Below are 26014 nucleotides of genomic sequence, written 5' to 3'. Positions count from 1 at the left end.
CAAGAGAAGCCACCGCAATGAGAAGCCAGCGCACCGCAACAAAGAGTAGCCCTCACTTGCCACAACTAGAGAAAGCCCGCATGCAGCAATGAAGACCCAACACAGCCAAAGATAAATAAATCTACACATTTAAAGAAACCTCTAAGAGGTTGTAGGCCGAGATAACAGGTCAGTAACACACATAAGAAAGAAGGCTTTGCAAAAGTAGTTTTGAAGAAAAATGAACAGAACTTGAGGGACCTGTGAGATACCATCAAACATACCAACATACAAATCATGGCAGTCCCAAAAGAAGAGAGAGAGAAAAGGGCAAGGAAAAAAATATTTGAAGAAATAATGACTAAAAACTTCCTAAATTTGATGAAAGACATGAATATACATGTCTAAGAGACTCAACAAACTCCAAGCAAGATAAACTCAAAAAGATCTTGTTTATTATAGTAACTCTAGAACTCTAATTTTCCCACTCCTCAGGGATTGCTGAGTTTTGCTCATTGATTGCCAGAGCAGTCCATTTGTGACTTTTCCAAACTATTTTGCAAAGTGTGTATGAATTCCTAGTGAGTGTGGTCATTGAAGTTTCTGTTCCATACTATCTGGTAGCCAGCCAGTAACCTGACAAAGATGTCCTTAAATGTCTGGATCCAAAAGGGGAGAGAGTTACCATCTCTATATCTCAGCAAATGACAGAGTCCAGCCCTCTAGCCCTAAAGGATCTGTGAGACTGACCAAAACATACAACCCCCAATTTTTGGAGCCCTCTTATCAAAGAGCAGCAGCCTCTCCCTTCAGCAAGCACTCCCCTGGTTCTTTCAAGTGTTTGATCAAGGTCCAGAGTCTGAAATAGTTCATTCTGGTAATTTTTTCCAGTATTTTTTTTTAATTGTTTCAGTGGAGGAACTGACACCTAGAGAAGTGCACATAACTCTAAAGAAAACTTCATACAAGTAATATAAAAAAGGAAAATCATAGGCCACCTCTCTCATAAACATAGAAGCAAAACTCATAACATATTAGCTAACCAAGTTCTGCAATGCATAAAAGTATAATATAACATCACTAAGTAGCCTTCTGCCTGGGAATGCAATTATACTATTATTAGAAAATTAAATCTTAGAATTCACCACATAATAGATTAAAGAAAAAAATTATCCTCATTAGATGAAGTGATTGATTAAAAAAATTTATTCACAATTAAGGAAAAAAACAAAAACCAAAAACCTTTTGTGGATATTAGGAATAAATGAGGTGGTGTAAGGCCTATATATTGTGCTATCTCAATTCTGGAAGAATTGGGATAGCCTAACTGCAAGCATCCCTCCCCATTCTACTACCACAGATAAGATCCCCTAACAAACAATTACTCCTTTATCAAAGGGACCAGACAGTTTCTGCTTACCCTTAAATAGTGGGTTTCAGTCCCTGGCCAGCTTACAGAATTATTCAAACAAGCCAATCACATCCTCCTGTGGGAACCAGGGGGCACCCTACTTTCATAATAGTGCATACAAAGCCTGCCTCCCACAGTACCTGGTTGTTCACTCTGTCCCTGTGTGGCCTTGCATGGCATGCAGTGGTCTCCTGCCTAGGGCTGTGAGTATATGTGACTAATATACTACTGTCCATCTCATTTGTCTAGGGTTAGGGCCATTCTTATGATGGGAGTCCTTCCCTCACCAATGGAATAAAGAATAGGCTATTAAAACAATATATTATATGTTTAATAAGTTAAAATAACACCTATAATCTTATAAAAGGTATCTATAAAATCTCTATAGCAAACCTTATATTTAAAAGTTTTCTCTGTGAGATCAGGAATAAGACAATGGTACCACTGATACCACTTTAATCCAACAGTGTACTGGAGATTTTAGATAGCACAGTTAAGCAAGAAAAAGAAAAGGTTTAAGGATTGGAAATGATGAAATAAAAAGTGTTGTTATTCACAGATGATATGACTATATACGTAGAAAAGCCAAAGAAAGTTATAGAGAAATTACTAGATTTAGTAAGATTCAACGAAGTTACTGAAAAGAAATCCACATTTAAAACACATTTGTATTTATATTTACCAGGAACAAAATGGTAAAAATGAAGTTAAAATAGGACACCATTTACAACAGCATCAAAAACTATCAAATACCTAGGAAAAATCCTAAGAATATGTGTGCAAAATCCCCACAGGAACAATTATAAGTGTTTAAGGAGCCACTAAAAAATATATAAGAGATATAGCACAGCTGTGGATTAGAAAACTCAACATTACAAACATATAAATTCTCCCCAAACTGAAACAATTTTCCACAATCAATATCCTATCAAGTTTTTTGTGGAACTTGAAACTGAACTGTAAAATTCATATGATAATTCAAACAGCTAAAAATATTCAAAAGATGTTTCTGAAGAATAACAACAAACGGTGGGAGGGGAGGTTTACACAAGGATCTGTTTTACCTGCTATCAAAACCTATTGTAAAGGGGCTTCCCTGGTGGCGCAGTGGTTAAGAATCTGCCTGCCAATGCAGGGAACACGGGTTCGAGCTCTGGTCCGGGAAGATCCCACATGCCACGGAGCAACTAAGCCCGCGAGCCACAACTACTGAGCCTGCGCTCTAGAGCCTGCGAGCCACAACTTCTGAAGCCTGCGCGCTCAGGGCCCCGTGCTCCGCATCAAGAGAAGTCACTGCAATGAGAAGCCTGCACACCACAATGAAGAGTAGCCCCCGCTCTCCGCAACTAGAGAAAGCCTGCACACAGCACGAAGACCCAACGCAGCCAAAAAAACAAACAAACAAAAAACACACAGGTTTTTAAAAACCTATTTTAAAGACAGTGATTCAGAAAGTGTGGCAATGGTTGGGGGAGTGACAAGTAGACAAAAAGATCAGAATTGGCTGAGAAACAAGTACTGAGAAACAGACTCATGCATATATAAATACCTAATAACTGATAGGGATGGCAGTGCATTAGGGAAAGGATGGTATTTTCAGCAATGGTGCTGGGGCAGTTGGTAAAGTAATGAAACTAGACTCCACCCACTTGTCATATGTACAAATCAACTGCAGATGAACCAGAAACCTAAATGTGAAGGGCAAAACTATAGAACTTTTAAAAGAAAACGGGAAAATAATTTCGTTACTTTGGGGTATGGAAAGATTCTTAAAACAACAACCACAAAGGAGGATTCATTAAGTTTGGTTGGGAATTTCCTGGCGGTCCAGTGGTTAAGACTCCATGCTTTCACTGCTGAGGGTCCAGTCAATCAATCAATCAAGGTCTTGGTTAAAAGACCCTATAAAAAAGACAAACAGAATGGGAGAAGGTATCTAGAATGTTAAAGAACTCCTATTAAAATTAAAATAAACAACTCAATATAAAGATGAGACAGAGACTTGAACAAGCACTTCACAGTAGCTGAAGTCCAAATGGTCAACATGCGTATCAGACCCAGAGAAGTTAACAAGAAACATCCATCAGATTGCCAAAAAATAAAAAGAAGGATAACACCAAACGCTGGTGAGCAACCACATCTCAGCCAACAGGAACACAGGTTAGCTGCTGGTGGGTATTTGAAAGTTGGTAAAAGTTAAATTGACTATTTGCATACCCCATGACCCAGAATTCTGCTTTTCAGTAAAACAAAACAAAACAAAACTCAGGACTCCTATACATGAACAGCAGGATACATTAACAAGAATGTTAATAGCTGCATTGCTTTAAAAAGTCCAAAATGGGCAACATTTCAAATGCCCAGCAACAATAGAAAAGTTGTGGTATATTTGTATAATGTATTATTACACAACATTAAAAATGAATGAGCTATAGCTATATGCAGTAACATGTATGACCCCTTCAATGCTTAATGAAAATAGCAAGAAATGAAATGAAATACAACAATATTGTTCTTTTTACACAAAGTCCCCAACAGGCTAAATTATATTTACCATAAAATAAATGAAGGAAGTGATTAACATAAACGGGCAAATCAACTCCATCTATGGGACGGGAAGGGGTAATGAAAAAGGGACACACAAGGAACTTCTGGGGTACCGGCAATGTTCATTTCTTGATCTGGGTGGTAGTTACATAAGTGTTCACTTAAACTGTTAACTGCACATGTGTTTTCTTCACAACTTTAAAAAGTTTAAAAGTCCTAATTTGGGCAGGGGTGGAACCTATTCAACAAAACTGAGAAAGCAGCAAGAACAGTTAGGAAGTAGCTGAAATGACCCTAAGAAACAGAGAAGGCCTGAACTAAGAGGATAAAAAGAAGGGAACAAGATTTTTGACAGATGTAAAAAGGAAAGTTGACAGAATCTGTCTGGGAGGGTAGCTTTAAAAAGTCAAGAAAGAAGCTTTAACTTTTAGCTTAGTACTTTTAAACACATTGAATATATAGGAAAAGAACATATAAATAATGAACACTTCCACAATCAAATTAAATATTATTTAAACAAGTTGACTTTTACTAACTAAATACTGCCCCACAGGTATGATTTTAAGAGAATTTTTTCTACTTTTAAAATAATTTAATTTGCCCTGACTTATCATCATGCTTTCCAGTTTTTTCTTTAACTCTACTAATACATGACACCAAGTACTTTTTAAATTACTGTATAAGAGTTATTATAAAAAACAGGAGTCCCCTGTCCAACTGTACAATGGAAGATGATGGATAAGCCCCCATCCAAAACTCCCTCTTTATCATCCTAACATTTATTTCTATTAGTTTTCCATTAAATCAAACCATTATGAGCCTTTACTAATATTCACAACTGAGCCACAGAACATATTACATTTATATTTCCTTTCTCAATTTTGTTCATAGTAATTAACAGTTCCTACATTTTACAATTTGCTTACTTTTTAGGTATTCATCACTAAATCACCCCACACTTTCCAACAAATCCCTTTCAATATGTTCAAGTGTATCAAGTGGTCTTTGAACTTTACTTTCGTTTACTCAAGATGTGTCCTTCTCTGAGAAGTCCTTACTCCAGCTCCAGTCTTCTTCAAGCCTGCTGCAAGCTGCTATCCTGGACTTTCCTTCACCATTATCCTGCAAATTCCTTTGTCTGATGACATTAACATAATTATCTGTTTGCTTTAATGCCAATGAAATAGAAAGTTTCCAAGTAACTATACCAGGATAATAACTAAAAACAAGCCACAAAATGAAATATAAAATTTATTTTTCTGCTTAGGGAAATAGCATACTAGAGATGCACAGTTAATGTTGTAATTTAAAATTAGTTGAAGAAAAATCCTTTATTATGTTAGTAAAAGTACCCGGTTGATTATATTCATGTATTCATTTGTTTCGGGGTGGTTTTTTGGGGCGGAGGGGGCTAATACTTTAGTTTTTATTATATAACACTCTTATACTGTTCCAAAAATCAATACTGCAATACAAGTTACATAAATGGGTCTGCTTTCATGCCTATCCCTTCTCCATTCCCTCTTGCCTCCACTGGTAGTCATTTTTCAGATTTTTATTATTTTTTTAAAAAATATAAGCATGTATTGGGTTGGCCAAAAAGTTCATTATGGAAAAACCCAAACGAACTTTCTGGCCAGTGCAATATTTTCTCTTTCTCCCTTTCTCTTATTTCTTATTGTTACTGAGATATTGCTTTTAGGCCATTTTAGTGGACGGGGTAAGAAACGCACACTGACACAACTTAACTCCAGTTCTTCAAAGTCAGCATTACAGTCTTCTGCATCTTGTCATTTTTTTGTTTGTTTGTTTTTTGGTTTTTTTGCGTTACGCAGGCCTCTCACTGTTGTGGCCTCTCCCGTTGCGGAGCACAGGCTCCGGATGCGCAGGCTCAGCGGCCGTGGCTCACGGGCCCAGCCGCTCCACAGCATGTGGGATCTTCCCGGACCGGGGCACGAACCCCTGTCCCCTGCATCGGCAGGCGGACTCTCAACCACTGCGCCACCAGGGAAGCCCCATCTTGCCATTTTTTACTCAACCATACATCCTGGAATTCACTCCATAGCAGCCTATGGAGATCTTCCCCCCTCCTCTTTTACGTCTGCACAGTAATACATCAGAGTGTATTCCACCAGTTAACTACTGCTAGTCACTCCAATTTTTCATTTTTGCAAGCACTGCTGCTACAACCCTGCACATACATAATTTTATACCTTTGCAATTCTACCGTTGTGACGTATTCCTAAAAGTGAATATTGCTGGGTCAGTGAGGAAATGCATTTCCCATTTTGCTGGATGTTGACAAATTCCATTCTTTAGGAGTTTTACCATTTTTCATTCGCACCAGCAATACCGCTGAGTGTCTTACTTTCTCCACAGTTTCACCCAAAAAGTATAATGCCAAATTTTGGGGGGTTTTTTTGCCATTCTATTAAGTGAAAACATGGTGTTTCAGTACAGTTTTAATTTGTACTTCTACTATTATAAGCATATTGTCATGTTTAATGTATTACTTCTACTCCTTTTCTGTTATCTAAAACCTACTCTTTATCATTATTAAATCTTTCCTTCTGCATTCTTTTCTTTTGTTGTCTTTCTACCTTTTTGAGTATTCACTTATTTTCATTTTCATTGATGTAAACATTTGATGCTAAGAATTTTCTTATGATAAAAGCTTTGGCTATAACACAGATGTTCATGTGGCATATCCAGTCTGCCACCTGTTTTTATAAAGTTTTGTTGGAACAGACAAACTTGTTTATACATTGTCTACGACCGCTTTCACACTACAATGGAAGAGTTTGAAAGCTGCAAGAGATCATATGATCTGCAAACTTTAAAGTATTTACTATCCATCCTTCTGTAAAAAGAGAAAAAAAAAAAAAAAGTTTACTGACCCCTGCTATAATGTACAGATTCTGATGTGTCGTGTCAAGTAACCTAAAAATTCTACTTGAATTTTCACTTTAAGCCAAGAGTTGTTTGGCAGTATGTTTGTCAGTTTCCAGGTGGAAGGGCCTTTTTTTCAATTTTTTGTACTGATTTTTAGTCCAAAAATGCTATATCTATTTGGGGGGAAAATTTTGGAGAGTTTTCTTTATATGTCAACAAAAAATCATTTTTTCATCAATGCTCCACACGCTTTTTCAAAGATGGTGTATTCTCCCATATGCAATATACAGCCACGAGATCCTCCTTTTGGTTGTGTTATTTAGGTCTTAAATAGCCTTATAAAATTTCTGTCCACTTGACCTATCTTCAACTGAGATTTTAAGTCTTCTTTTACTAATTCTTATTGACTCTCCTGAAACTGTTTTAAAAAAATCAAAGTTGTCATTAATATCCATGTATCCAATAATACATCTTCATTAAGACTTGCAGCTTGTAACCTTAAAATGTTACCTCTTTAATGATTTCTAGCCTGAGTTCTACCTTGTGCAACATCAAAATAGTGACCTCTGTTTTCCTTTTATTTGATTTGTCTGGCATATCTTTGCCTAACCTCTTATTCTTAACTTTTCTGAGTCTTTCAGTTTTGTGGTTATATCTTTTGTATAGAGCACAGAAGCGGCTTTCGCTATGTTAGTTAACCTGAAAATACTTTTTTTCTCTTAAGAAGCCAGTTAAGCTCATTTAATGATATGCCTGATATGGTCTCAATTCTGTCAGAGAGAATATATAAATGATCTCACTGTGTTTATTTCCTTTGTTCTTTTTTCCCCCTTCCATATTTCTTTTGGTATCTAGAAACGTTTTGGTTTTTGTCCTAATGGTCCCTTTTTATGTGAATACCTTTATATAATCTTAGTTCTCTCTTAAATACTGTCTATTGATTCCCTAGTATAAACAATATAGAAATTAGCTCTTTTCTTCCTCTCATACCATCTCTGCACTGCAACCCCCAGCATCTATTTAAACTAATAATATTCTTTGATGCCCTGGTGAATTTCTATAAGGCAATCAATGAGTCTATTAAATCATTTCTTGGTTGTCTGAAATTTATTCTCTAATAGCTTTCTCAGTAAAGATTTATGTGAACTATATTCCTTAAGTTCTTGAATAACTGTAATATATCTACATTGTCAGAGCATATAACAAGTACATACTACTTTCTCACCCTTTCTCCCGCTTATTAAATTCAGTTCTACAGTCAGACATAAGAATTCCCTGCAGAACATCTCCCCTGTTGTTTTCTTGGCATAAGACATTAATGTACAGACTCAACAGCATGGTATTGGCATAAAGACAAATAGATCAATGGAACAGAACAGAGAGGCCAGAAATGCAGACATACATGGACAATTAAATTGACACTTGACAAAGGCAGTGCGGTACAAAAAGAATAGCTTTCTCAGCAGCAGTGGTGGAAAAATTAAAATATCCACATGTAAAATGAACTTGGATCCATGCTTTATACCACATACAAAAATTAACTGAAAATAGATCATTGACCTAAAAGTAAAACCTAAAATTATGAATCTTCAGGGAGAAAACATTTGTGTTAGGTAAAGATTTCTTAGATACAGCACAAAAGGAAAATTAAAATAAGATAAATTGGACTTTATCAAAATAAGAAATTGGGGATACTTGAAGAAACAACTAAGGCTGGTATACAAACAACATGAGATGAATCTAGAAACTCTGTTTTGCCAGAAAGTAAGAAGTGTTCAAAAATCAACAGGGGTGTGTCAAAGGACAAGATGTCAACTTGAAGGATTTGTACTACCCAAATGGGAACAATTTGATTATCAAAACAAAAAATTAAAGAAATGGATTATTACATATTAAATAAAAAATTTCATAAGCCTATAATGATAAATAAATGGAAAAGGAAAATGTCACTGAAACAGTAAATTATCAACCGATAAGCATGGAATGATATAAAAATCACCATTTTGCAACATCAGAGTAATAACTGATGAAAGCGTGAATCAGCAGTGGATGCCCATCAAAAAAGCTTTTGGGAACAGAATATTCACACAGACCCCAAAGTACCTCACAGGATGTTACGTATTAATTACAAAGGGGAGAAAAGACATCTTTAGGGTGGAGAAATCTGGCATTCACCCCCTTAAACAAGTGATCAAAGCCAACACCAATAATATGGGACAGAATGAGATCATGGTTTCCTAATGTAAAGCACTGAAAAGGACACATCATTTATGCCCAAAATGCTGCTTCAGTCTGGTTACAATAAGGAGAGAGAAGCCATACATTGAGCTTGAAAAAAGAAGTTTAATATAAATATTTGTTAACCACATGAAGGAATTGGGTTAACAAAACTGGTCAGTAAGACGTAGAGAGTACTCTAAAGAATACAGGTATAATATCAGACATGATATGATACGATATGGCATAATAGCCACTACCTCTAAGGCTGAGACAGAATGCCCAAGGAAGTATTTTCCCTCCAGGGCTGATATTAGACTTTGGTGGAGAAGGCACAGCGAAGGCTTGCACTTTGGTGCTGCACTAGAGGGATTTGTTGGAGATCCAGTCTTTGGAACTCGTCCACAAATGTATTCTATGGAACGTGCTGGCAATCTGTATCTTGGATCCTTACAACATCCCCTCCATCCAAAAACAAACAAACAAAAAAACCCCACAACTGGGTTTTTTTTGTTGTTGAAAGGCAATATTGGGACTATTGGCAAAATCTGAATATGTATTACGTATTAGATAAGAGTGTTGTATCATTGTCAAATTTCCTAAATTTGGTAACTATGCTGTGCTTACATACAAGATTATCTTTGCATATGTCAAAACTCATCAACTTGTATATTTTAAATACGTGAGGCTTACTGTATGTTTAATCTTATCTCAATAAAGCTTAAAAACACTTTTAAGAAGAGAATATTCTTCAGAGACACATTGACATGTTCAGGGCTGAAGGGTCATGATATTTACAATTTACTCATATGGGTCAGAAAAAAACAACTAAGTATACTAACATGAGAAATTTAAATAAAATATAGCAAAATCTGGTATCCTTAGTAAGGGTACATAAGAACAATACTTGCTAAGTTCTTAAACGTGGTCTTTATGCTTGAAAATCAGTTGGTTGGATACAGTCTCAACTCACATTTTCTTTCTGTGAAAATCTTAAAATCTTTACTCCATGGTCTTCTGGACTCTAATGCAGATGTTGGAGTCTAATGATAATCTGACATTCTTTCCATTATAAGTGATGTAGTCTTTTTGTATAGCTGTCCAGAGTGTTTTCTTTTTCTTTAAAGCCCTAGAACACGTTTCAGTGGTGCCTGTTCTGTTTCAATTTTCCTAGGCACATGGTAAGACCTTTTAATACAGATGTTTATCATCCTTTCAACATTTTCTCAGATTGTAATTTTTTTCTGTTCTGTTGTTTTAGTACTCTTCATATTATAAACATCCATTTATTTATGGGTATGTGAATATAAAATCTTGTCACTTTCTCTATGAATTTCTTTGATCTCCTTCTCTACTTGTTTGATTTGTTTTCATCTGTCTTTTTCCATCCTTTACTTTTTTTTTTTTTGCGGTACGCGGGCCTCTCACTGTTGTGGCCTCCACCGTTGCGGAGCAGAGGCTCCGGACGCACAGGCTCAGCAGCCATGGCTCACGGGCCCAGCCGCTCCGTGGCATGTGGGATCTTCCCAGACCGGGGCACGAACCCGTGGTCCCCTGCATCGGCAGGCGGGCTCTCAACCACTGCGCCACCAGGGAAGCCCTCCATCCTTTACTTCTTAAAAAAAATTTATTTACTTTTACTTTTTATTTTTGGCTGTGTTGGGTGTTCGTTGCCGTGTGCGGGCTTTCTCTGGCTGAGGTGAGCGGGGGCTACTTTTCGTTGCGGTGCTGGGCTTCTCATTGCGGTGGCTTCTCTTGTTGCGGAACACGGGCTCTAGGCACACAGGCTTCAGTAGTTGTGGCACGCAGGCTCAGTAGTCGTGGCACACGAGCTCTAGAGCGCAGGCTCAGTAGTTGTGGTGCACGGGCTTAGTTGCTCCACGGCATGTGGGATCTTCCCGGACCAGGACTTGAACCCATGTCTCCTGCATTGGCAGTTCTTAACCACTGTGCCACCAAGGAAGCCCCCATCCTTTACTTCTTTTATGGTAGTTTCTAGAGTGTCTATTCATTCAAGAACTTTCTGGTTTATTTTCATTTCTGAAACACTTCTAATTTTATTCCTTAACTGTCAGTTTTTCTTTTCATGACATCCTATAGCACAGCCAACTCATTTCTAAACTTTTGTAATTATGGTTTATGTTGTTTTCACATAACATACTGTTTTATTTGTAGAAATAGGTTTCATTATATCCCTACTTTAAGACCTAGGTACAATGCTATCTCAATTTCTTTAGATCTATTCTTGAGGGCTATTGTCCTTTTTTCTTATGTAATATCTTTGAATGGTGTAAAACCACAGTAGATTCCATAATTCATAACAAGGGATTTTCCTATGTAGAGGTTGTTTCCTAGATTCAGAGTTCTAAGGTTTCCTCTTACATTTTTACCACAAAGTATTCAAACCTATGGTACCCTAGTGTAACCACTTCTGTAATATTTTCTGAAATCTGCCTCCTCTGGTCCCCCTTCCCACATGTATCTGAACCTTCTCTCTTCTTAACCCCTAAATTCCTATCCTAGTCAACTTGTGTTTATTTGCAGCAGTTTCTTCTCAGCATGGGGCTCTGTTCTTTTCACTGAATATTTCCAAGAACCTCAGGCACCAGGCTGTCCTAGCTCCCCCAGACTTTCCTGTGGCAAACTCTTTGCTTCATTTCAGACTCATGTTAACAGTTTGTGGACCACATGTTGAGTAGCACTACCCTGAAACACTCTGCTGCTTCAGAGAAGGCATACAGGTATCACTATAAATTCTGATCTCTAGCAGCAAACATGATCTATAATCATACTACGTTTTACTGGGAAATGCCACCCACTTTGAGCACACACAGAGAAACCTTCTATATTTATGCCTTTTCTTGCCTTCTGTCCTGTTCACAATAAAGAAAACATTTCTTCTCCTATCCAGTCACTAATCTCTCCACCATGCCTTGGATCAATCCTACCCTGTCTTCTCAGAAGCTCACACACTCACAAATCTCTTCTTTTGTACATTCAATAGCTCACTTGACTGGATCCCAAAACAGATCTACTATATGATCCAGAGATTCCACTCCTGGGTATATATCTGAAAAAAACAAAAACACTAATTCAAAAAGATATATGCACCCCAATGTTTATAGCAGCATTATTTATAATCGCCAAGATACAGAAACAACCTAAGTGCCCTTCAACAGATGAGTGGATAAAGAAGATGTGGTGTGTGTGTGTGTACACACACACACACACACACACACACACACACACACACACTGGAATACTAGTCAGCCATAAAAAAGGACAAAATTTTGCCATTGGCAGCATCATGGATGGACTTGGAAGGCATTATGCTAAGTGAAATAAGTCAGACAGAGAAAGACAAATACTGTATGATATCACTTGTATGTGGAATCTAAAAAAATACAACAAACTAGTGAAAAAACAAAAAAGAAGCAGACTCACAGATACAGAGAACAAACTAGTGGTTACCACTTGGGGTGGGGGACAATATAGGGATAGGGAAGTGGGAGGTACAAACTACTGGGTGTAAGATAGTATTACAAGGATGTATTGTACAATACAGGGAATATAGCCAATATTTTGTAATAACTGTAAATGGAGAGTGACCTTTAAAAATTGTATAAATAGGGCTTCCTTGGTGGCGCAGTGGTTGGGAGTCCGCCTGCCAATGCGGGGGACACGGGTTCATGTCCCGGTCCGGGAGGATCCCGCATGCCGCGGAGCGGCTGAGTCCGTGGGCCGTGGCCGCTGGGCCTGCGTGTCCGGAGCCTGTGCTCCGCGGCGGGAGGGGCCGCAGCAGTAAGGGGCCCACGTACCCAAAAAAAAAAAAAATATATATATATATATATATATATATAGAATAAATAAACATGCTTAAGCCTTTCCTATTCACAAAAAAATAAACAAGAAATATTCCTCAACTCCTATTTTTTTCTCTCCAGGTACTGCCTTATCCCTTTCCTCCCTCCCTTCAGAAGTAAACTTTTTTGTTTTGTTTTGTTTTTTAACAGAGTTGGTAAACTTTTCCATCTATATCTCTTTACCTCCCACCCACCCCAATATGGTTTTCCCTTCTATCTCTCTACCAAAATAGTTGTGGCCCGCGTGCCTAGAGCCCGTGCTCAACAAGAGAAGCCACTGCAATGAGAAGCCCATGCACGGCAACGAAGAGTAGCCCCCGCTCGCCGCAACTAGAGAAAGCCTGCACGCAGCAACAAAGACCCAATGCAGCCAAAAAAAAAAAAATTCCTAAAGGTTTGTCCTAGGTGATCTCTACACTCTACTTTCCAAGAGTACAAGGGAAGGAAACAGAGGGAAGACAACAAGGAGACCAAAAAGGAAGGGTCAGAGAAGTGGGAGAACTTGAACAGCAAGTCTAGAAGATTGATGAGGACAGGAAGAAACGTAAATCAACATATACCAGTACAGAGACAGACAGACACTAAGAATCTCATGTGCTTTAGGCTCTCTTCCTGGTTATGCTTAATGCTGATATATGTAGTCAAGAGATCCCAGGGAGACTATTTATCCATAATCAAAGATCTTCTGGTAGTTCTTTGAGGAATAGGGTTGTTTTGCAACTTCAAAGAAGAGAATTTGAAAAATGTTTTAAAGACTAGATAAACATGCAAAAACACTGAGGCAATTCAGCTGATATTTATATGTTCACGTGTTGTTTTAAACACAAATATTTGAACATGCACCCTACATATATATTTATTATGTACATATGCTAAAGTACTAGTGTATCTTGTACATAGTAAATCACATAAATATATTTTTAAAGAATGAAATAAATGCTTTTAAATGTATTGCTAATCATGAAAGCTTCATACCATTACTGGCTAATGGTCCAAGATGTGATATACACTTATGGCACAGTTCATTAACATAGAGGATGTCAATCAATTTCAAAGAGTCTTATTAATTTTGAAACTTTTAGGCCCAATTCTTGTTAGACCTAGTTAATCATTGCTGTCAACTTCACAATAAGACTGATGAAGAGCCTATGAAGGATCAGTTCTGCCATTTTATGCTGCTATGCTTGCAAAATTAGCATTATCTTTATCACAGCTGAATTACGAGACTTCAAAGATTCAAGTAATTTAAGCCTGGTGGGAAAAATCACAACTCCATCAACTCCATACACCTGATAAAATTAAACACAAAATGAGGCAGCAACGGTTACAAGCTTTCTATGGAACATGGATCTCCTTGCCTGCTAACCCACCATTGACTGCATATTCAGGTATCAAGAATGCAAGTATCTATCCCCCTACAAAACACTGAAAAAGTCATTAAATATGAGCAGCTCTGATTTCTCTGGGCTCAGTTTTCTGTATCTTCCTAAACTGGGTAAGAACCAAGCCAACAGTACCCAACCTTGATTACAGACTTAAATGGAACTATCTCTATGCTTTTAATTAGAATTGGGATCACTTTATTTTAAAGAATTTATAATTTTTTTAATTGAATGAAGTATAGTTGATTTACAATGTTGTGTTAGTTTCAGGTATACACCGAAGTGATTCAGTGTTTTATATATAATATATATATATGTTCTTTTTCAGATTCTTTTCCATTACAGGTTATTACACGATACTGAGTATAGTTCCTTGTGCTATACAGTAGGACACTGTTGTTTATCTAGTTTACATATAGTAGTGTGTATGTGTTAATCCCAAACTCTTAATTTATCCCCCCACCTTCTCCCCCTTTCGTAACCATAAGTTTGTTTTCTATGTCTGTGAGTCTATTTCTGTTTTGTAAATAAGTTCATTTGTATCATTTTTTAGATTCCACATATCAGTGATATATGGTATTTGTCTTTCTCTTACTTAGTATGATAATCTCTAGGTCCATCCATGTTGCTGCAAATGGCATTATTTCATTCTTTTTTATGGTTGAGTAATATTCCATTGTATATATGTACCACATCTTCTTCATCCAGTCATCTGTCAATGGACACTTAGGTTGCTTCCATGTCTTGGCTATTGTAAATAGTGCTGCTATGAACATTGGGGTGCATGTATCTTTTCAAATTAAGAGTTTTCGTCTTTTCCAGATACATGCCCAGGAGTGGGATTGCTGGATCATATGGTAAAACTCTATTTTTAGTTTTCTAAGGAACCTCCATACTGTTCTCTATAGTGGCTGTACCAATTTACATTTCCACCAACAGTGTAAGAGGGCTCCCTTTTCTCCACACCCTCTCCAGCATTTATTATTTGTAGACTCTTTGATGATGGCCATTCTGACCAGTGTGAGGTGATTCCTCATGGTGGTTTTGATTTGCATTTCTCTGACAATTAGTTATGTTGAGCATCTTTTCGTGTGCCTGTTGGCCATCTGTATGTCTTCTTTGGAGAAATGTCTATTTAGATCTTCTGCCTATTTTTTGATCAGGTTGTTTGTTTTTTGATATTGAGCTGTATGAGCTGTTTGTGTATTCTGGAAATTAATCCCTTGTTGGTCACATCATTTGCAAATATTTTCTCCCATTCTGTAGGTCGTCTTTTCATTTTGTTTACGGTTTTGTTTGCTGTGCAAAAGCTTTTAAGTTTAATTAGATCCCATTTGTTTATTTTTGCTTTTTTTCCATTACTCTAGCAGACAGATCCAAAAAATACTGCTACGATTTATGTCAGAGTGTTCTGCCTATGTTTCCCTCTAGGAGTTTTATAGTATCCAGTCTTATGTTTAGGTCTTTAATCCATTTTGAGTTTATTTTTGTATATGACATTAGAGAATGTTCTAATTTTTTACATGTAGCTGTACAGTTTTCCCAGCACCAATTATTGAAGAGACTTTTTCTCCACTGTATATTCTTGACTCTTTTGTGGAATATTAATTGACCATAGATATGTGGGGGGGATCATTTTTTATGGCTATTGCACATGTGCCCTACATCTTATAATTTAGGGACTTTCCAGACTGTTGAAACCGAGGGGCTTTTTTGAGTGGCATCCATATGGAACTTCTCTAGGAATGGAGATTAGACCCTAACTTCACTAGGGTCCTGGTAATGGCCTACCATGATCTTCAGTCTTTTGACAGTCATTTTAGTTAAAAACAGATGTGAAAATCCATAAACTTACTTATCCAAATTGTGTTACAATTTGTGGGAGAAAAAAAAACACAACGGAGTCTGCAGTAGAGAAATCCCATCACCTCCAAGGCAGCTGTGTATAGTTTTGTTTTTGTTTTTTTCTTTTATGAGAAGATTTATTCCTAGTTCTAGGTCCCAATCTTCCAGGGCTCTAAGCACAATTAAACTTGGTGGGTAGGTGAGGGGAGACCCATTCAGATACAGCACAAGGGACTGCCTAATTTTAGAGGGCAAATGAGGATTATTCTCGTTCCATTTGCTAAACCATGTATTCCCTGGGGCTACACACGCCACACTTATTTCTAACTCACATAAAGTTAACTTTTGGACTTGCAGCAGCCCTGACTCCTCCCTCAGGATACTTTGTGTACAGTATGTGCAATGTAACCAGTTAACATGCTTATTCATGTGGCCACAACAATCTACACATCAAGTACTTTCCAGCTTAATTTATGCAAATAAGTTCTAATGTTTTCCCTCACCTCACTAGAATTTTATTTCATAATGCAGCACACATCCCATTTTAGAGACTACTGGTCTAGTGCATACTTGAAAATGCACATAAAATTTGAGAAAGGGGTCAAGGTAACAGGAAGACACAAGAGATGTGTGCATCTAGGTGATAGTTTAAATTGGTGCGGTCTCTAAGAAAAATTAAAGGGACAAATCTAAGGATCTAAGAACCAAAGTTTGCTGATTACCCACATTTGAGTATATGAAAAAAGTGCAATGTGATTAAAAAATGGTCTTCGGACATCAACTTTTCACCAGGACAGAGTAACTAGTACCAAGACAAGCTTGCCTGACATGAATAACTATATGTAACTGGGAAGAATAAACTCAGGAAGCGAGCCCCTATAATATCTTGATTGTCTGCCTGGGAACTATATCCTGACCACGGTACAGGGAACTAGAGGCTCAGCAGAACACAGCTTAGGAGCCAGGGGAAATTTGGGGCTGTGAAACAGATAAGTACTGGAGAGAAGGGAACTGCACAGAGGAAGGGTGCCAGTAGTCTATGTAGGGTTTCTCCAAATTCTTGGCTGAAGGCTACCACTCATGTGCAGAGTGAGACTTACCAGAAGTCTACCAGAGAGCAGCTGCTAAGGGACTGAGAGAGGAGCAAAGATACTAGAGGCCCAGCAGGAACAAAAAGAAAATAAATAAAAAGATGGTAATCTTAAATTGGACCATGCTAATAAATTACTTAAAATATAAATGAATTAAACAATTAAAAGCAAAATTTTACAACTTGGATAAAAAAGCAAGACACAACCATACACTATCTACAAGAGATACACTTTAAATATAAAGGTTAAAAATAAAAGGATGGAAAAATAAACAATTTAAACACAAAGATAAGAAAACTGGTAGCTATATTAATATAAGACAATGCATAGGTCATGAAACAGTAGTATGAATGATAGAGAACAACATTTCGTAGTGTTAAAAAGGGCAGGCAATTCATCAGTAAGACAAAGCTTCAAAATACTTATAGCAGAAACTAACTGGATTAAAGGAATAAAGAGAGAAATCAGCAATCATGATTGAAGATTTAAACATTCTTCTTTCTATAACTGATAGAACAAGCAGACAAAAACAAAAACAACAACAAAGGGACTTCCCTGGTGGTGCAGTGGTTAAGAATCTGCCTGCCAATGCAGGGGACATGGGTTCAAGTGCTGGTCCGGGAAGATCCCACATGCCGCAGAGCAACTAAGCCCATGCGCCACAACTACTGAGCCTGCGCTCTAGAGCCCGTGAACCACAACTACTGAGCCTGTGTGCCGCAGCTACTGAAGCCCATGCACCTAGAGCCCGTGCTCTGCAACAAGCCACTGCAATGAGAAGCCACGCACCACAATGAAGAGTGGCCCCTGCTCGCTGCAACTAGAGAAAGCCTGCACGCAGCAACAAAGACCCAATGCTGCCTAAAATAAATAAATACATTTAAAATATGTACAGCTTTAAAACAAACAAAAAACCAAACCTAGCAACAAAAACAATAAAAATATAATTTTTTTTAACAACACTATCAACCAACTTGACCTAATTGACATTTACAGAACACTACTCCCAACAACTGTAGAATTTAAATTCTTTAAGTGCACATTCACCAAAATAGATGATATGCTAGAATATAAAATGTCTCAATAAACTTCAAAAGATTTAAACCCTATAGAGCATTTTTTTTACTACAATGAAATAAGCTATCTAGAAAATCCCCCATATGCCTATAAATTAACACACTTCTAAGCAACCCATTGGTCATAGAAGAAATCACAAGAGAAATTTTAAAAATTTTTAATGGAATGTTAATAAAAACACAACACAAAATTTGTTTGAGGTGGCTAACACATGCTTAGAGAAAAAACTGTACCTTTAAAGCAGAGACAATAAATAAAATTAACAAAGCCAAAAGTTAGTTGATAAGCCCTTAGTAATAGTAACCAAGAAAAAGAATAAATATGAATTACATATAGAAACAAAAGAGGAGATATCATTCAACTCCTGAAAACACTACAAGGATAAGGGAATATTGTGAACAAACTCATGCCAGTAAATGTACAAACTAGCTGAATCATATAATTTTCTTCAAACAATTTACCAAAATGGATTTGAGAAGAAACAAAAAATCTGAGAGCCCTATCTCTATTAAAGACACTGAATTCCTAATCAAAACGTTCCCCGTAAAGAAAACTCCAAGTCCAGGTGGATTCACTGGTGAATTCTGTCAAGTATTTAAGGAGGCATTCATAGCAATTTTACAAAAACTCTTTCAGAAAATAGACATGGAGGGAACACCTCACACCACATTTTGAGGTATTACCTTGATAGCAAAATCAGATAAAAACACAAGGAAAGGGCTTCCCTGGTGGCGCAGTGGTTGAGAGTCCGCCTGCCGATACAGGGGATACGGGTTCGTGCCCCGGTCCGGGAAGATCCCACATGCCGCGGAGCGGCTAGGCCCGTGAGCCATGGCCGCTGAGCCTGCGCATCTGGAGCCTGTGCTCCGCAACGGGAGAGGCCACAACAGTGAGAGGCCTGCGTACCACAAAACAAAACAAAAACAAACAAACAAAAAAAACCACAAGAGAACCATATCACCAATGTTCCCCATGAAGAAAAAAAAAAAACACCCCAAACCCCTTAAAGTGTTAGCAATTCAAATCCAGAAGTAAACAGAAAGGATAATACATCATGACCAAGTGGGGTATACACCAAGAATTCAAGACTGGTTTAACATCTGAAAATCAATGTAATTCACCACAGCAACAGAAAAAAAAGAGAAAAACCATATAATCATTTTAATAGATACAGAAAATGCATTTGACCAAAATTTATCATTCATTCATGATTAAAAAAAAAACCTTCAGTACAGTTGGAATAGAAGGGAACCTCTTAATTTTGATAATGGGCATTTATAAAAAACAAACAAGCTAACATATTAGTGGTGAATGACTGAATGTTTTACCCCTAAGATCAGGAATAAGAAAAAGGATGTCATCTCTCATTTAATATTGAAATTAAACTTCTATTCAATATGCTACCAGAAGTCCTAGCTAGTGCAATAAGGGAAGAAAATGTCATAAATTATAAAGGATGAAAAGAAACAACTACCTGCAAGTAACATGATAGTCTATGTAGAAATTCCTAAGGAATCTACAAAAAACTACTAGATTTAATAATTGAATTTAGCAAGAGAGTAGCATACAATCAATATACAAAAGCCAATTGTATTTCAATATATTAGCAACAAGTAATTGGAAATGAAAAATTTTAAAACACCAATTTGAATATTGTTAAAGAACATTATCATAAAATATTTTAGAATAAACTTCACAAAAATTGCCCAAGACCACTATAAGAGTACTGAAATTAAAGATCTAAATAAATGGGAAATAAAACATGTTCATGGATAGGAACAGTCAATATCGTTAAGATCATTCTCCCCAAATTGATATCTAGATTCAATGCAATTCCAATCAAAATCATAGCAGACTTTTGTGTAGAAATTGATAATTCGATTCTAAAAACTTGTAAAGAAATGCAGTGACTTTAAAGGGCCAAAACAATTTTGAAAAAGAACAAAATTGTCCAATTTCAAAATCTGCTTAAAAAGCTAAATTAAAAATAAAAAAACATTATTAGTACTGAACGAATAGATCAATAGAATAGAATAGAGAGTAGAGAAACAGAACCATACATATATGTTCAACTGACTTTTTACAAAAATGCCGAAAGTAATATAACGGGGAAAGTACTCTTTTCAAAAAATGGTGCTTTAACATACGGTTAAAAACATAAACCTCAACCCTTAACTAGCACAAAAATTACCCAAAATATATTACAGATCTAAATATAAAAGCTAAAACTATAAAAGTACTGAAAGAAAAGACAGGAGAAGAATCTAAGTAAACTTGGAGTAGGCACAGAATTGTTAGAACACGAAAATCACTAACCATAAAAGAAAAAGAAATTATAAACTAGATAAAATTTAAAACTTTAGCTTTTCAAAAGACACCATCAATAAGAAGGTATAGTCAGGGAGTTTAGGATGGACATGTATACACTGCTATATTTAAAATGGATAACCAACAAGGACCTACTGTACAGCACAGGGAACTCTTATAAATGTTATGTGGCAGCCTGGATGGGAGGGGAGTCTGGGGGAGAATGGATACGTGCATATGTATGGCTGAGTCCCTTTGCTGTGCACCTGAAACTATCACACTGTTAACTGACTATACTCCGAAATAAAATAGAAAGTTAAAAGAAAAAGAAAATGAGGGACTTCCCTGATGGCCCAGTGGTTAAAGACTCCACGCTTCCAATGCAGGGGGCACAGGTATGACCCCTGGTCGGGGAACTAAGATCCCACATGCCGCATGGTGCAGCAAAAGAACAAAAAAGAAAAAAAGAAGATGAACAAGCAAGCAAAAGGAGTGGAAGAAAATACGTGCAATACATGTATGTAGACAAGCGCCAGGAAACTGGACATATATAAAGAATTTTTACTTTTCAGTAACAGGCCAAATCACCTAGTTTTACAAATCTACAAAAGCCTTAAACTGAAACTTTACCAAAAATAAGTAAGAATAGCCAATAAGCACAGGAAAAGATGCCCATTATTATTCATCGGGGAAATGAAAATTAAAATCATGAGATACCTCTTCAAACATGTTAGAACGGCTAAAATTAAAGACTAACACCACCCAAATTAGTGAGGACATTAACGCGAACTCTCATACACTGCTGGAGGGAATGCAAAATGGTACACCAGGGTAAACATACACTTATGACACAAACAAGGAATTCCAATTCTAAGTATTTATCCAAGGAAATGAAAACATATTGACATAACGACTTGTCTACAAATATTTATAACTGTTTTATTCATAACAACCCCAAACTGAAATCAATAGCAACTTCCATCAACAGGTGAATATTGTATACAGATCTTAAATCTTAAATCCTTTGTCATTATATATTGTACTCGAAACGTGATTAATACCTTTCTCCAAGAACCAAAAGAAATCAGCTCCCAGAATTGATAGTTGTATCTTACAGACTGCCAGTTAATAAAGAGGACTGATGGACTCATATTTTACTCTCCCTTGACCCCTTTCAAAAGCGTGCTCTCAGTATTCTTTAAAAATAGCTCTTAGAGCTTGCTACTCTTTGGCTGAACAGTACATCCACACTACAAAATACTGCACAATATTGTAACATTTCTCCAAGATCAGTTTGTCTCCTGACTTCATATGTACCTAAAGAAAATGTTTTCTAAGCTCTTCCCTCTTTCCTGGACATTACTGCATACTAAGAAAATGAAAGTCGGGACTGAGGTAGTAAACCAACTTTAGCTTGCGGTCACTCACCCTCATTCCTTCCAACTGGTAGCCTTACAAAAGTTTGAACCAATGTTCTCAATGGAGGCTTGGTGGCTAGTGTAATTGTGTCTAAGCATTTACAAATTATATGTTTGTTGCTATAAATTAGCTTTGTTTCTTCTTTAAAATAGTCAAACCATTATGTTGATTTTTGTAAAAAATACATGTTAGAAAAGACTTGCTTCCTATAAAGTTCATTTAGGATATAACAAAGGGAGCAGCAAACAGTACTTAATAGAAAGGGAAACTAGGTCTGATACTGTGGAGAACACTACACCTTGAATTTTTAATTTTCTAAAGAATCCTCTTTGATCAACTGTACTTTGGAATATAATACAGCTTGAGCTAAAAAAAACTCAAAACTCCCCCCAAAAAACTAGGGTTTATGATTATACTCTAGAACTCTAAAACTATGACATACTGGGCTCTCTGGGGTGAGAGGCCTAGAAATCTAGATTCTCAACAAGCATACCAGGTGATTCTAGTAGAGCTAAAATTTGAAAACCCCTATCTAAATCTAAAAGAGTATAATTGCAACACATGTGGCTTCAACAAAACTTGTTTTGTTTGGCCTACAGAATGGGTCTATATTGTGTGCGTGTGTGTGTGTGTGTGTGCGCGTGTTTTTAATTACTTGCCAATATCTAATACTAGAAAAACATGACATAAAATCCAGACTCCAGACTTCTCGTTATCCTCCAACCCTGGCCCTGCGCTATCACAGGACAATCTGCTGCAGCTAAGCACAGTTTGCTCCCCTTTCCTTTCACTCCCCACCATTCCCTATTATTTTACCCCAGGCTCACAGTTCTCCATCTCAATTACTTGCTTAGCTCCTGAAGGTACTGTAGTTTGACCTATGATGCCTGTACCCACAAGTTCATTAGGAGAATGAAGAACAGAGATAATCAAATGAACCCTATTTATTTACAGTTGATCCTTGAACAAGTTTGGGGTTAGGAGTGCTGACCCTTCCGCAGCTGAAATTTCAAATATAACTTACAGTCGGCCCTCCGTATCACCAGTTCCGCATCCTTGGATTCAACCCACCGCAAATCTTGTACTACTCTAGTATTTGCTATTGAAAAAAATCTGTGTATAAGTGCACCCTTGCAGTTCAAACTATGTTGTTCAAGGGTCAAGTGTAGTTCTGAAATATATTGCCTAAACTTTTGTTACAGCTAGTATTAAAGTAAGTTTGCAAGGAGAGAGGAAGGGAGAAAATATTCAAGTTATTAAGACTCAGGATAGTATTTTTAATTTATTGAAGATAGCCCTAACTATTTTTTAGAGGTGTATGTGAAAGTATCATTTAACAAAGGCTTCTTCTTTCTTAGTATAAAAACAAAAACATTATCTTCCAATTTAAATGCTTTCCTGAACTCTTACTTACAATACAAACACAAAGGTAAAAAATATTTGGAGACTGGAACATTTTGAGAACTCTATATAATTGCAAACTTGCCTCAGAGTTGAGGATCAGAGCTTTTATTACCCACGTTCTCATTCATTCAGATCTAAATGTCATGGCCTGGCACACAATACATCTTAATTCTAGAATTATGCAAAATTTAGTTCCAAATTAGCTACTGGCCCATTTGATCATTTAAAATATAAATAAAAGAAACCCTTAAACGTGTCTAAAAATTAAGAACTAAAATTTAAGTTTCACCTGTACTAACATTCCAACAGGTGGGCCATGGCAGAGCAAATCAGCGTGAAGGATCCGAGATGTTACCCTACTTGTAAGCTAACAAAGTAGCTTCCACGGATGCTGGTTGAAGACAGGAGACTTGTGGGTCAGATACAAAGGGCAGTTTGTTACTTCCAGTAATAATATAAGCCAAAGTGTCAACATTTTTGCACTGGTTTCCAGAGGCCCGGTTCCCACCTGGCAAGGTGAAGAGGGGCAGCTGATGCTTGCACAGGCAATGGGTTGTGTTGCAGAAGAGGAAACCTAAGCCTAGGGAACCCTCATCTTTTATGATGGGCAATAAGCATGCCTGCCTTTCACTCCAGAAGGTGACATCTATCTTTATTATACTGCACCACATGCATGGCTATTCTTTGCTCTGGTGGAAGACACTATCTCTACCTTCCAAGGCTCTTCCTTATACAAACATCCTTTAAAAACAGAAACAAAGGGCAGTCAGTACCTCCCCTGGTAAGACCTGCAGAAACAGAGAAACCCACGGAAAACTGTCTCTCTCAACTAGACACTGTTCCTAACATATAATTAAATCAAGAATCTAACACTACAACCTATTTAAAAGCATCAATTTCATATGTTCTTTGACCTAGCTCAACTGTTTAATCTGCATTTTATCTCTAATTAAATCAACTAGTCCCTTTAAAAAAGGCAGTATATATTAAAAAAGAATTATTTCCACTTTGTATTTTTTAAACGGAGGTGCTCAAATTTGCAATATAAACATTTAAAACCTCAATTATTCTACTAGAAACAATTTACTGTGCTTACTTTAAGTGTTTCAAACCTGTTAACGTTAGCAATGGGAACTACCTGTCAAAAGTCTCATTATACAGTAACAAACACCACAAAGAGAACAGTAACTTCAACATTTCCAGCTGCTGTCCACAAAATACAAGAAAATGCGGCACCCCAAATCACTTTGTTCTGTTTCTCTTTACCATTTACTGTCTCAAAATAAAATCTCCGAAAAAGAAGGACAACAAAACACCGTCTCTTAGTTCCTTTGTCCCCATCGGAGAGGAGAGAACTGGGGGCTCATTAAGGTAAATAACCCAAAACATGTAAGACAAAAAATAGACGGCATCCGATCTGTAATCAATCATCAAAGAAAGTCACCATCACTTCATCTTTATCCCTCCCTCCCCCTCTCCAGCTCAAATAACATGGGTACATACGAGATGATTAGGATCACATGGACCTGGACAAAGCTTTGGGGAGGCAGAGGGCAGCGGTTAACTAGATGCAGTCGTCAAAGGACCCGAGATACTACAGCAGACTCCAACAGAGGTTTTCAAAAGTGCGGGTCGCATGGGCCATGCACCCGGGGGGAGAATGCTGGGGAGCAGCAGCAGCAGCGCGGCCAAGTCTACAGCGCCGGTGGAAGTTGCTCCCGGGGCGCGCGGTACGCCGCACAACGCGCGGGCCCTCCATGTCACCGCCGGCAGTACAGACCCTCCTCGCCCCTCCCCCGCCGCGCACCCCGGGCGGCGGCGACATGACAGCGGGTCGCTGCGCCGCTCCAGGGCGCCGGCCTGCCCAGGCTCTCCACCCACTACCGCGTCCGCACCCGCCTCTCACCTTGGGTAGCGAACGGCGAGGAGCCGCTGACCGGCGAGCCGGGGGCGGGGACGGGCGGCGGGGTCTCGGCCGAGCCCAGCATGGGGGCGGGCAGCATGAGGTAGCGCTGGGGCGCGGGCAGGCAGCGCTGGCAGAAGGAGTGCAGGCAGGGCAGCAGCTTGGGCGCCCGGCTCTGGATGTTCTGGTGGCACACGGCGCAAGTGTCCAACAGGTTGAGCCGGGCCGCCTCGCCTCCGCGCTCCGAGTCGGGGCCCTGCCGACTCTCGGCCTCGTTCTCCCCGCTCGGCGGAGCCGAGGGCCCCCCGGCGGCCGCCGCCGAAGCCGCCGCGGCCGCCGTCGCCGCCTTCTCTACAGCCACCTCCATTGTCCTGCCCCCGCCGCCGCCGGGAAAAGAGGAGCGGGTTCTCTGCCCGCCGCCACCCCCGACGACTTCCTTCTCCTCCTTCTCCTCCCAGGCCGCCCGGGTGACTCGTAGGAGAGGGAGGGAGTCCAGGGCCAAGGAAGCCTCCTCAGGCCCCGGGGATCCGCCTCCCGGGTGGCGCGGCCGGAAGAAGGGGATCTGTCAGTGGGGACTGCTCTTCGCACCGGAGAGGCTGCGCCCCGTCCGCTTCGCCAACCGCCGCGGCTCTCGTCAAATCCGCCCAGCCCGCCCTCGCCTCCCGGCCTTTCTCTCG

At 38.4% G+C, this 26014-nt stretch overlaps 1 protein-coding gene across 2 annotated transcripts in view; it reads right to left on the bottom strand.

Moving 5' to 3' along the window:
* Positions 1-25704, bottom strand: part of TRIM24 (tripartite motif containing 24) — an 89691-nt gene extending 63987 nt beyond the window's left edge. For both annotated transcript variants that reach the window (XM_065883540.1, XM_065883541.1), the window contains exon 1: positions 25341-25704. In XM_065883540.1, the coding sequence (XP_065739612.1) occupies positions 25341-25704 (364 nt within the window). The remainder of the gene's footprint in view (positions 1-25340) is intronic.
* Between the last annotated feature and the right edge of the window lie 310 nt (positions 25705-26014).

The sequence above is a fragment of the Phocoena phocoena genome, chromosome 9, assembly GCF_963924675.1.
Source record: "Phocoena phocoena chromosome 9, mPhoPho1.1, whole genome shotgun sequence".
Classification (NCBI taxonomy): domain Eukaryota; kingdom Metazoa; phylum Chordata; class Mammalia; order Artiodactyla; family Phocoenidae; genus Phocoena; species Phocoena phocoena.
The sequence above is the reverse complement of the archived record's forward strand: the minus strand, read 5'-3'. Positions and strand labels throughout refer to the sequence as shown.